The following is a 12,460-nucleotide window of genomic DNA, read 5'->3' on the forward strand; positions in this document are numbered from 1 at the left end:
GACAAAATATTTGAGGAAATCCACCAAAATTTGGTAAAAGAAATCACTGCATCAAACTTGGTGACTGCATGATAGAGGTGTTAAATGGATATGACACAGGACATCAGAATATGGGTGAACAGTGGGAGAAAAGGTATATAGTTGGAGACATTACAACATTTTGGCAAGCCATGCAAACAAATTTTAGCAAAAAAACATACACTTAATATGACCATGTTCTTTTGCACAGAGCATGCTGTTAGATCTGGAGATGATGTCTAGAAGGTTCTTTGGAAGTCAAGAATGAAGTGCAAATCTTACAGCTATAGGTACCTTATTAGATGTTCACCATAGTACAGGTCAATCAAGGTCAGCCTGAACCAACAAGCAAGGCAAGTAAAGAAAAATAACAAAGAAAAGGAAGACATGCTCTTCCTTTATATTGCAAACTGGTTTAGATAAGGAAATCTGTGAACAAGTACAGTTTGAGTCACTACTCAGCTTTGCAAAGAAACTACAGAAGTATAGAACCAAATATACAAGTTACTAAAAGTTTAAAGACAAATATATAAAATACATATATAAATATAAGCTTATTAAGAACAATCTGGATCCCAATTCAGCATTTGCCCCTTTGATTCTAAATTTAACATTTTGAATCAGACCTGAAATTTCTGATGTAAAAAAATCTTGCAGTATCAGCATCAAACATAAAATTTAATCATGTCGAATTTTTAGCGACCGCTAGATGTCTCCTGAATCAAAATCACATTTAATATCACTGGTATATGTTGTGTAATATGTTGTTTTGTGGCAACAATGCATTGCAATACATAATAAAAAGCTACTATAAATTACATATTTCATATAGATATATATATAATATACACACTCATACATACACATACATTAAATTAGTCGTGCAAAGAGAGAAAAAAAAGTACAGTATTGCAGATCCTTTCATAGTCCATTTGAAATCTCATGGCGATGGGGAAGAAGCTGTTCTTAAAACCCTGAGTGTCCGTCTTCAGGTTCCTGTACCTCCTCAATGGTGGCTACGAGAAGAGGGCATGTCCTGAGTGATGGGTATCTTTAGTGATGGATGCCACCTTTGGAAGTTCTCTTCAATAGTGGGAAGGTTAGTGCCATGATAGAGCTGGCTGAGTTTGCAACTTTCCGCAACTTCTGCCTAGTTAGTGATTTACAAAGAAGGCAAGACAGTGGCTATACTTCATTAGGAGTTTGAAGAGATTTGGTATGTCAACAACTACACTCAAAAACTTCTATAGATGTACTGTGAAGAGCATTCTATTGGGCATCACTATCTGGTATGGGGTGGGGGGTGCGACTGCACAGGACCAAAGGAAGCTGCAGGGGATTGTAAATCTAGTCAGCTCCATCTTGGGTACTAGCCTACAAAGTACCCAGGACATCTTCAGGGAGCGGTGTCTCAGAAAGGCAGCATCCATTTTTAAGGACTGCCAGCACCCAGGGCATGCCCTTTTCTCGCTGTTACCATTAGCTAGGAGGTACAGAAGCCTGAAGGCACACACTCAGCGATTGAGGAATAGTTTCTTCCCCTCTGCCATCCAATTCCGAAAGAAATGGACACTACCTCACTTTCTTTTTTAAAATATACAGTATTTCTGTTTTTTGCACGTTTTAAAAAATCTATTCAATATACCTATACTTCTAATGATGTGTAACACCTATTCAGGGTCAATATAACACAGTAATTTCCATCCAGGGATGTAGCCCTTGATCAGAGATTTTGCTGTATGCACACTGAAAGGTTGAACGACAAAGATGACTGTAAGTTAGAGATTTTAGTTGCACCTGTCTTCCTTCATTCCTGTGCAGCTTCACTTGCTTGGTCTTTAATGAAGCAAGCCCAGGCATGGCTACCAGTCCATTTCTCATTACTGTCATCATCACTTGAATCACTAGAGGTCGCTGTAGCAGCCCCATCATATCCATTCTGCAATTACCCTGAATTTCAGATACAGATGCTGCTTTGGATATTTGTCTGGTTAGGCAGGGAAAGATCAGTGACAGGACATCACTCTGCTTCTCCATACTGTCTCATTTTGTCTCTGAGCTTGTATACTTTACTTTGACTTGATCACATTTCTGTTTTTATCTTCCATTTGTTCAATTAACACACAGATTTGCTCTTTAGATTTTTTTTACTGTCAAACTGACTTTATAATTTGTCTCAGCTCTTTTCCTTTTTTTCTTGTTCACTGAATACACGTTCACTGAATAATCTTTGTCATGCTGACTTTGTAACTGAACATGTTCTCTTTCTCTGCTATGATAAATCTGTTAAAGTCCAGTTTTCCTTCTCTCAGGTATTCTCTGGATCTTACCCTATGTCTTTTAAATATCACTACAGCCAAATTCCATTTGAATCAGTATTGATTGTATACTTTATTGACTCCTTCACTAGTTATCCAGTTGGAATATTTTGTTTAGATAAGAACTCAAAATTTCAGTCATCTGTTCGCATGCAACAGCTGGAGGTCCAGCTTCCCCTTCTGTTGCAGTAGGTTTCTCCAAGATCTGACTGTCACTTTGATTCTCCTCCTGTAGATATAGAGCAACTGTCCACTTACATGGAGCCTAAAGCCTGAATGAATGGGAGCCTACAGCCCTAATCAATAGATTGTACACTCAAAATTCAAATCAACCATACACAACCAAATAGTTTACACCAAAATCTCAAATTAATAGACCATGCACAACTAAAAAGTACTGGTTAACTGCACTTAAAATAGAGCAGAGTAGAGGAGAGGATCCCTGAGTTTTATCTTCACTCTTAGACTTTCTTTAAATAAGGTATTGAGGCAAGAACCAGGTGCTTCTGATAATTAGAAGAGGAATGTTCTACCTTCTAATAAATGTGCACACTAGAGAAACTTCCAGTTTCACCTGGGATTCTTCCCGTCCTTAAACTACACAACTATTCCATTCATGACGACAAATTGCTGGATTTGGAGATGATATTGCTCAGAAGGTTCTTCGAAAGCCAAGAATGAAGTGCAAATCTTATGGTTACAGCCATTTACTGGATATTCATCATAGTACAGGTCAGACAAGATCAGCTTTTTTTTTAATTTCAAAAGCAAATTTTATTCATAATAAAAAAAATACAAAAGACAGTGTAAAAACCATTTAAATTCACAGTTGTTACATTTAGTAGTGTAAACTTAAAAAAAACACAAACGTAACACCATTGCCACTTGCATGGCACCCTCGGGTGATCCCACTTTCATTCTTCGGGGGCTTCCTCACTCAACTCAGCCCTTCCATATATAGAAACATAGAAAATAGGTGCAGGAGTAGGCCATTCGGCCCTTCGAGCCTGCACCGCCATTTATTATGATCATGGCTGATCATCCAACTCAGAACCCCGCCCCAGCCTTCCCTCCATACCCCTTGATCACCATAGCCACAAGGGCCATATCTAACTCCCTCTTAAATATAGCCAATGAACTGGCCTCAACTGTTTCCTATGGCAGAGAATTCCACAGATTCACCACTCTCTGTGTGAAGAAGTTTTTCCTAATCTCGGTCCTAAATGGCTTCCCCTTTATACTCAAACTGTGACCCCTCGTTCTGGACTTCCCCAACATCGGGAACAATCTTCCTGCATCTAGCCTGTCCAATCCCTTTAGGATTTTATACGTTTCAATCAGATCTCCCCTCAATCTTCTAAATTCCAACGAGTACAAGCCCAGTTCATCCAGTCTTTCTTCATATGAATGTCCTGCCATCCCAGGAATCAATCTGGTGAACCCTCTTTGTACTCCCTCTATGGCAAGGATGTCTTTCCTCAGATTAGGGGACCAAAACTGCACACAATACTCCAGGTGTGGTCTCACCAAGGCCTTGTACAACTGCAGTAGTACCTCCCTGCTCCCTTACTCGAATCCTCTCGCTATAAATGCCAGCATACCATTCGCCTTTTTCACCGCCTGCTGCACCTGCATGCCCACTTTCAATGACTGGTGTATAATGACACCCAGGTCTCATTGCACCTCCCCTTTTCCTAATCGGCCACCATTCAGATAATAATCTGTTTTCCTATTTTTGCCACCAAAGTGGATAACTTCACATTTATCCACATTAAATTGCATCTGCCATGAATTTGCCCACTCACCCAACCTATCCAAGTCACTCTGCATCCTCTTAGCATCCTCCTCACAGCTAACACTGCCACCCAGCTTCATGTCATCCGCAAACTTGGAGATGCTGCATTTAATTCCCTCATCCAAGTCATTAATATATATTGTAAACAACTGGGGTCCCAGCACTGAGCCTTGCAGTACCCCACTAGTCACTGACTGCCATTCTGAAAAGGTCCTGTTTATTCCCACTCTTTGCTTCCTGTCTGCTAACCAATTCTCTATCCACATCAATACCTTACCCCCAATACCAATATGGTAGTATACTGTGATCCCTCCCCAGAGAGTAATTAGCATTGACTGCACCAAGCTTCCCTCAGTATATACCCCTACAGCCTGAAATATGCCAGTTGACAGCATTCCATTATAGGCAGCTTGCTTTGCTGGAAGACCAACAAGTTTTTGCAGACTGAAGGTTATCAGATGACCCAACAGCAGCACTTGTCTACCTCAGTGCATGTCCCTGGAAATAAACTGCAGATCACAACCACTGGGGATGAACTGGGACACAGACCCCTGCAACCTTCTCCACACCCTCTTAGCAAATCCAGTCTACTAAGAGTGGGTGGCCATCTCTTCCTTACTGCAACTATCCTGAGGGGGGGTGATATGTCATCTGTGCACAAAGATTCTGAATGGGAGGGCTACTTTCACCATAGCCAAGTAAGTTCTTGGTGTTTGTTGGTCAGATCTGGCAATGAGGCATTCTGCCAGATTGTTTGGACTGTTTGTTCAGAGAACAAATCCACAGTACCCCTGTCCCACAGCATCTACAGTATGTTCTGTGTTGACCACTTCCTGATGTTGGGCAGGTGGGACTCGTCAGCCTTGGACAGCAGCCCGCCTAGAAGGAAAACTCTGATTTTCAACCACCGCTGCCTTGTGGCCATACCCACCCATGGGAAAGGCTTCAGGAGCAAGCCCCGAGGAAGAAATCCGGATCCGGGATCAGTAAGGCAGTTTGATGATGTTTACAACTTCACTCTGGCAACCTCTGCGACGACACTGGTGCCAAGCTGTATCAGCGCTTGCCCTTCCATCAGTGATGTGGAGAGGGAGAACCCGCTGCACGGGCAACAGCTGGTTCTTCAAATCTTCCCACCCAGGTTTGCACCCTGAAGAGGACGCAGTCCACCAGATCACCTTCGATTGATGGCTGCCTACTTCCTGATGGACTTGTGGCCGAAGGCATTTACTTGGAAAAACTTCCACAAAGGAATGGTATTGCAGCCATGTCTGGTTGACTAGGACAATGCACGATAATGGCACCAGGAACAGGTAGAACCTCAGTACACGGTGACACTGGTGCCCACATATTTTGGATCCACACACTGCCTGATGCAGCCATGCATGAAGATGGTCACCAGAATGAAGTCAATGTATCATACACTTGTGCCCCCATTCTCCAAGGACTCAATCAGCCTGTACTTGCAAACAAGGCAAGTAAGGACATGTAACAAAGAACTTGACCATATGCAAACCAATCTAAACTAGTTCAGATAAGGAAACTTGTGAACAGGTACTGTCTGAGTCACATTTCAGCTTTGCAGACAAAGAAACTATAGAAGTATAGAACCAAATATGCTACAAGTTACTAAAGGTTTACAGACAAACAGGTGACCAGGTAAACAAAAGTGGGCATAAAGAAAGCTAAATGTACAAGGCAAAATAAAACCTACAATTAAAAAAAGTCTGGACCCTAATCCAACAATTTGGCTCAAATCCCTATGTGTGAAATGCATGGAAGCCACCAGGCATTAACAAGGATATGAACCAGTCTGAAAAGCTATCACTTTGGAATTTTTTTTTCCGCTGTTCTTAAGTCCTGTGAAGGAACATAAGTCGCTTACAACAAAACAGGCCTTCAATTGAAGAGATGAGCCACAGCTTGATATTTAATCAAAAGGGACTAAGTTTACCTAGTCCACTACTGCATAATCTAAAACTCTGTAACCTTGCAAATAAGTTTATAAAAATAATAAATGCTCACTTCCACTTTTTGCCTTCTCAGCCAGATGTCCATAGAAACCTTACTCATGCATCTGTCAATTCATCATATCCCCATCATCCTTGATTCCTCCAGTCATAACTTGGCTGAACTCCACAGCCCCTTATGTACCTTCCACCAATGCTCCCAAACCTATTAACTCCAAGCCTGAGCAACACCCAACAATGTTATCTTCTCACCATTTATAACTTCTCCAAAATGTAAAGGCCTTATTTTTTTACAAAGTGTGCAAGCCCTGTTCTTTTCCACACAACGTTTTGGTCTCAATTTGGCACTTAATGATTTGAGGAAAAACCAGTGCATTCTCCCTGTACAGTGCCAGCTTTCCCTGCATAGAAGAATTCCTGGTCCAATGATTTTTGTATGATCAGGATAACAATACAGTTTGTGATTGGGGATAATGTGTGATGGAAGGAGGTTCCAAAATTCCTGAGACTACTACATAATTTTGAAGTCAAGAAGTAATATATTCATCATAGGAGTCCAATGCAACATAGCATTTGTACCAATAGAATACATTATGGCATTTTTAAAATCAAAAACATGTAATTCTTTAGCCTACAAATACTCACAGGAGTTTTTGAAACTCTAACTTCAATTCCAGGAACCAAAGAAAACAACGATTTTATCAATGAAGACTTTCCAACATTGCTCCTTCCTATAAAACACACCTAAAAGGGAAAAAAAATGATAAGGTAGACTATAAAGTAAAGAAGTAGAGGCTTGAAATGTATTGATATGCAGATTGCTCCGCAATGATAATTGTAGAGGTTTTAGTCAAAATTATTCGAATTCCTAATTAACATCTATCCATTTTGGAAAATTAGTTGAAACAGCAAGAGAAAAGGGTACAAGAATTTGTTGAAGATATATTTCCACAAATCTGCATTCCCAGTGGAAACCACACATGCAGAATTGGTTGCAGTCTCTGTAACCAAGAACACAACTGGTGATTTAGATTATAATGGGAAAAAAATACTTCCTTGTTGTTAATTCAGGACAGTCACCTCATATATGACTTTTGTTAAACATGGGGAAAAGTAGCACTAACCTCTGGTTGGGATGTCACTGGTGCATGATCAATCCTGACAGCAGAGGTGAAATAATCTATACTGTGCTTTCTTGAAGGCATGAAGAATTGTTCTGCAGCAGCAATATCCTGAAAACTTGGATTAAACATCTGGAAGTTCATTTTATTTACATTCTTCACCAGGTACTGTTCCAAGATTTTTAATGGATAAATAACACTGACAAGCTTCTTTGTGCTGAATTTAGAAACTTCATGGACAGAAGACAGCTTGTGTATGTTTCCATGGACAGGGCATAGTGAAATAGCTCTCTCTTGTGCCACTTTTGTTTTCAACACTTGTGCTAAGCAGTGTGAACTTGATCGTATTGTCAACATTATTCCAGTCTCATGTAGTATTATAAATACGAAATAAACCTGAAAGAGAAAATTGGAAGTCACAATGAAAAAAACACAAGCAACATCCAACAGGTTGAGAACTCAAAAGCAACATTCACAAAGTGTGAACTAAAACAAGTTTTAACTGCCCTCACTGACCTCAGAACTGATTATACATTTTGAAACAGAATGGAACAAAGCAAAATGACGCAGATAATGAACATTTAAATAACAGAAATAGGAATTCCTGGAAAAACTCAGCATATCATGTAAGACTTGTAGAAAGAGAAAATTAGTGTTAATTTTTCATGTCAATTACTTTTTCATCAGAAGAAGGCTCTTTCTGATAAATTATTATTAAATTAAAAAACAATCTATTTCAATGCTCACTGACCTGTTTAATGATTCTTTCTCAACTTAGAGATGGCATCTGTGAACAAACATGCAGCTAGAGAAGGGAAATCTGTCTATGTATATGCTTGAGTATTATTGTTATGCCTTTCTTTTGTAACCTTGCTCATTTAAACCTGCTCATCTCCAATATACCACCTGGTTTAAGGATTCCACTATCATCCCAATATCTAGGAAAGAATAAGGTAATGTGCCTTAATGAATCGTCCTCCAGTGGCTCTGACATCAACCGTCATGAAGTTCTTCGAGAGGCTGGTCATGATATACAATGCCAGCCTTCCAGACAACCTTGACCCACTGCAATTGCTTCTCACTAAAACAGGTCTACAGCAGGCACCATTGCCCTGACACTCCACTCATCTCTGGAGCATCTGGACAGTAAAAGACACCTATGGTAGACTATTGTTTACTGACCACAATTCTGCCTTCAACAAATCCATCTCTAGACTCATAGAACAGGGACTCAACACAACCCTCTGCAGATGGATCCTCGACTTGCTGGCCAACAGACCATAATCAGTCAGGATAGCAGCAACAGTTCTGCCAAATTATCCTGAATACTGGCGCAGCACAAGACAGAATCCTCAGGACTCGTGGCCAGATTCTAACTCCATCAACAAGTTTGCAGATGACACCACCACTGATGGCTATATTTCCAATAACAATAACTCAGAAGATAGGAAGGAGTTAAAGACCTGGTAGCATAGTGATATGTTGAGAACCTTTCCCTCAGTATCAGTAATACAAAATAGCTCGTCATTGACATTAGGGAGGGGGTGTGGTGCACATCAACGATACTGAGGTTGAGAGGTTTGAGAGCAACACCCCCATTAGCCTGTCTTGGCCCAACCATGTAGACATCACAGCCACGAAAATTCATCGGTGCCTTTACTTCCTCAGAAAGCTGAAGAAATTTGACACATCCTCTCTGACTCTCACCAGTTTTTATTGATGCTCCATAATAACCCTGAATGGTAGTGAGGGAGGAGGTGTAGGGGCAGATGTAGCACTTGTTCCGTTTGCAAGGTGAAGTGCCAGGAGAGAGATCAGTGGGAAGTGAAGAATGGACAGGGGAGTCACATAGGGAGCGACCCCTGCAGAAAGCTGAAAGTGGGGGAGAAGGAAAGATGTGCTTAGTGGTGGGATCCCATTGGAGACAGCGGAAGTTGTGGAGAATTATGTGCTTGATGTGGAGGCCAGTGGGGTGGTAGGTGAGAACAAGAGGAACCCTATCCCAGGTAGCATGACAGGAGGATGGGGTAAGAGCAGACGTTAGTAGGGCAGCATTGATGGTGGAGGAAGGGAAGTCCCTTTCTTTGAAAAAGGAGGACATCTCCTTCGTTCTAGAATGAAAAGCCTCATTCTGAGAGCAGATGTGGAGGAGTCAGAAGAATTGAGAGCTCATCTTTTTTATTTTCAATGGGAACCATTGGCACTTGTCTAACATCTTGTGTAAGAAACTATGCTGTGTTGAAATGGGGATTGACTAACAGGAGTTCCATGGAACAGACCTTCTGGTCCACAATGCCTGTGCCGACCATGATCCCAACACAAGGTCAAGTTTATTGCCAGATGGGCGTACATGCATGCAGACGTGTAATGAGAACCTTGCTGTAACAGGGACATAAGATTCACAATGTTCACACGAAACGAGGGTGTGGGGGTGAAGCGACCGATGCACATTGGTTTATGGGGGGGGGGGGAACAGGTACAGAGAGAGTTGAATAACTTGGATGAAATGGGCGACAGGAGCACAGAGCTGAAGGCTAGTCGCGCCGTAAGACCACCGAGCGGAAGCGGCACTCCGTTTTCAACGGGGAAGGTCGTCAGCTTCCTGGCCGCCACTCGAGCCCGGCTCATTACTGCTCAGAAAGCCCGTACTCGCCGATTTTCCCCTCACCGCACCATTCTCGCCTTCACTCACCTCCCGCTGCCCAGGGAAGCAGCTAGGCCACTGCACGTCCCAACCCTCACCGTCCCCCTGGAAACAAGAGGAGCGGGTGGAAGGGCCGGGGAGGAACCCCTGCAGCAGCGGGACCGGTGTTTAAAGCAAAAGTCCTCTTCTGTCTGGAAAAAAATCAAATACAGAATTAAATTGTCCTCTGCCCCTCCCACACACATTTACAATAAACACCACATCGGCCTCTGGGTTCCTGTATCAGATATAAAATTATTTTACATCCATTTTGATGTAGATAGTGAAACAGTGTTTAAAAATTTTGAATCAAGACAGAATATTGTTCCTTAATGATGTGTTCATTTTCACTCTTCTTCTGGAGAATGGATATTAATTACGTTGTGTCAGTCAATTCGTCAAGCCCGTGATATTTTATAATTATTTCGCAACGCAGGAGGCATTGGGCACATCAGGACATGATAGTATTGCGTTCCCTGTCCGCAAATCCCTGAACTCAAAAGAAGATTTAAAGCCCACTCCGATACACAGTAAATATCGGGTACCCTTGCGAGAGGAAGGTTATACTGTATCTACCTACTCTTAAAAATAGGAGCTTACTTTCCCGTCTCTGCAGTGAGACCTAGCTGCCAATACCCACAGCTTGAGTCGTGTCCCCGCCCCCTTACTAAAACAGAGATACTTCCAGCTAACAAAGTAATTAAACACAGCTTGTTTTATTTTAATTATACATACACTCAGTGCCTCCTCTTGATCCACAACGAGGCCATCCTCAAGGTGGAGCAGCAATACTTCACCGTCCGGGCAGCCTCTAACTTGATGGCATGAATATCAATTTCCCCTTCCAGTTATAAAAAAATTCCCTCCCCTCCTTTTCTATTCCCCACTCTGGCCACTTATTTCTTCTCTACCCACCTATCATCTCCCTCACCCCCCCCCCCCCATGCTCCACTTCCTTCCCTTTCCCATATGGTCCATTCCTTTCATCAGATTCCTTCATCTCCAACTCCTTACCTTTCCCACCCAACTGGCTTCACCCATCACCTTCCAGCTATCCTTTCTCCACTCCCCTGACCTTTTTTATTCTGGCATCTTCCCCCTTTCCTTTCCAGTTCTGAAGGGGGGTCTCTGTCTGAAACATTAACTGTTTGTCCACTTTCATAGATGCCACCGGACCTGCTGAGTTTCTCCAGCTTTCTGTGTATGTTGCTTTGGATTTTTAGTATCTGCAGAATTTCATGTGCTTATGAAAATACACTGTGGCCACTTTATTAGAAACATCCTGTACCTAATAAAGTGGCCACTGAGTGTATGTTCATGGTCTTCTGCTGCTGTAGCCCATCCACTTCAAGGTTCAATGTGTTGAACATTCAGAGATGCTCTGCACACTACTGTTGTAACACTTTGTTATTTGTGTTACTATTTCCTTCCTGTCACCTTGAACCAGTCTGGCCATTCTCCGCTGACCATTCTAATTAACAAGGCAGAGAACTGCTGCTCACTGGATGTTTTCTCTGTATCATTCTCTGTAAAGTCTAGAGACTGCTGTGCATGAAAACCCCAGGAGATCAGCAGTTTCTGAGATACTTAAACCATCCTCTCTGGCACAAACAATCATTCTACAGTCAAAGTCACTTAGATCACATTTCTTCCCAATTCTGATGTTTGATCCGAACAAGTGAACCTCTTATCCACATCAGCATGTCTTTATGCATTGAGTTGCTGTCACATGATTGGCTGATTAGATAGTTGCATAAAGAAGCAGGTGTACCTAATAAAGTGAACACTGAGTGTAGTTCTTAACACACATTTAACACTCAAAGGATTTTTGATTTATAAAAGATTAAAGAATTACGAAAGATTTACAAACTAGAAAGCATTTCCAAACTTAGGTGAATTCTTATGAATTAAAAGAACATACCAACATGTTGCAGATGATCAGGTCATCCAACGCAGAAACCAATGGCTGAAGAATGAAATCAAGTTCTTCTTTGTCACCCCGTCTTCCTGTCATTCCTAACAATATCCAATATTTATACTGTTTTACTACTTGATGATGCCTTTGCTGGGACAAAGCAATTTACACAGATAGTCAAAAAGCTTCTGCAGATAATGGTGAAAATAACCTAGCTGTAGTTGCCGGTTTCATGGGTGATAGTATTGGGTTTGTTGACCGCTAAGTTCTAAACTCAAGCAAAGGCATTAAGCCCTATCCAGTAGACATTAAATTGCCAGAGGAACCCCCAACTAGAGGGAGGTTGTACTGTAACTATCCAACTTTCAAAGACTAGTTCACTTCCCTGTTTATTCTCCATGATCCATTTAGCTGTCAATACCCACCACCTATGTCCTGTGTTCACCTCCTCTCTACCAAGGTGAAAACCTTTCCAGCTAACAAAGCAGTTTAAATTCAGTTCATTTATTTTCATTGTTATACATTTAAATTCAAGTGACAGTCTTAATGCACATTTAAAACTCAGAGGATTTCTATCTTATAAAATGTTTCCAAATTACAAACCATTTCTTAGACACAAAGGATTTCCAAAACACAGGTA

The 12,460-nt window shown here is 41.5% G+C and overlaps 1 protein-coding gene across 2 annotated transcripts in view; it reads right to left on the reverse strand.

Annotated features, from left to right (window-relative positions):
- The window catches only part of gtpbp8 (GTP binding protein 8 (putative)), a 45,134-nt gene extending 33,219 nt beyond the window's left edge, over positions 1 to 11,915 (reverse strand). Inside the window, exons 1-4 of one of the 2 annotated variants that reach the window (XM_063050988.1) lie at positions 11,827 to 11,910; positions 9,915 to 10,057; positions 7,226 to 7,618; positions 6,747 to 6,845 (exon numbers count right to left, since the gene is read on the reverse strand). In XM_063050988.1, the coding sequence (XP_062907058.1) occupies positions 6,747 to 6,845; positions 7,226 to 7,579 (453 nt within the window). In that variant the 5' untranslated portion in view covers positions 7,580 to 7,618; positions 9,915 to 10,057; positions 11,827 to 11,910. Of the gene's footprint in view, positions 1 to 6,746; positions 6,846 to 7,225; positions 7,619 to 9,914; positions 10,058 to 11,826 lie in introns of both variants that reach the window. The other variant, XM_063050989.1, reaches the window with a different exon arrangement.
- Between the last annotated feature and the right edge of the window lie 545 nt (positions 11,916 to 12,460).

This window comes from Mobula hypostoma, chromosome 6 (assembly GCF_963921235.1).
Source record: "Mobula hypostoma chromosome 6, sMobHyp1.1, whole genome shotgun sequence".
NCBI lineage: Eukaryota > Metazoa > Chordata > Chondrichthyes > Myliobatiformes > Myliobatidae > Mobula > Mobula hypostoma.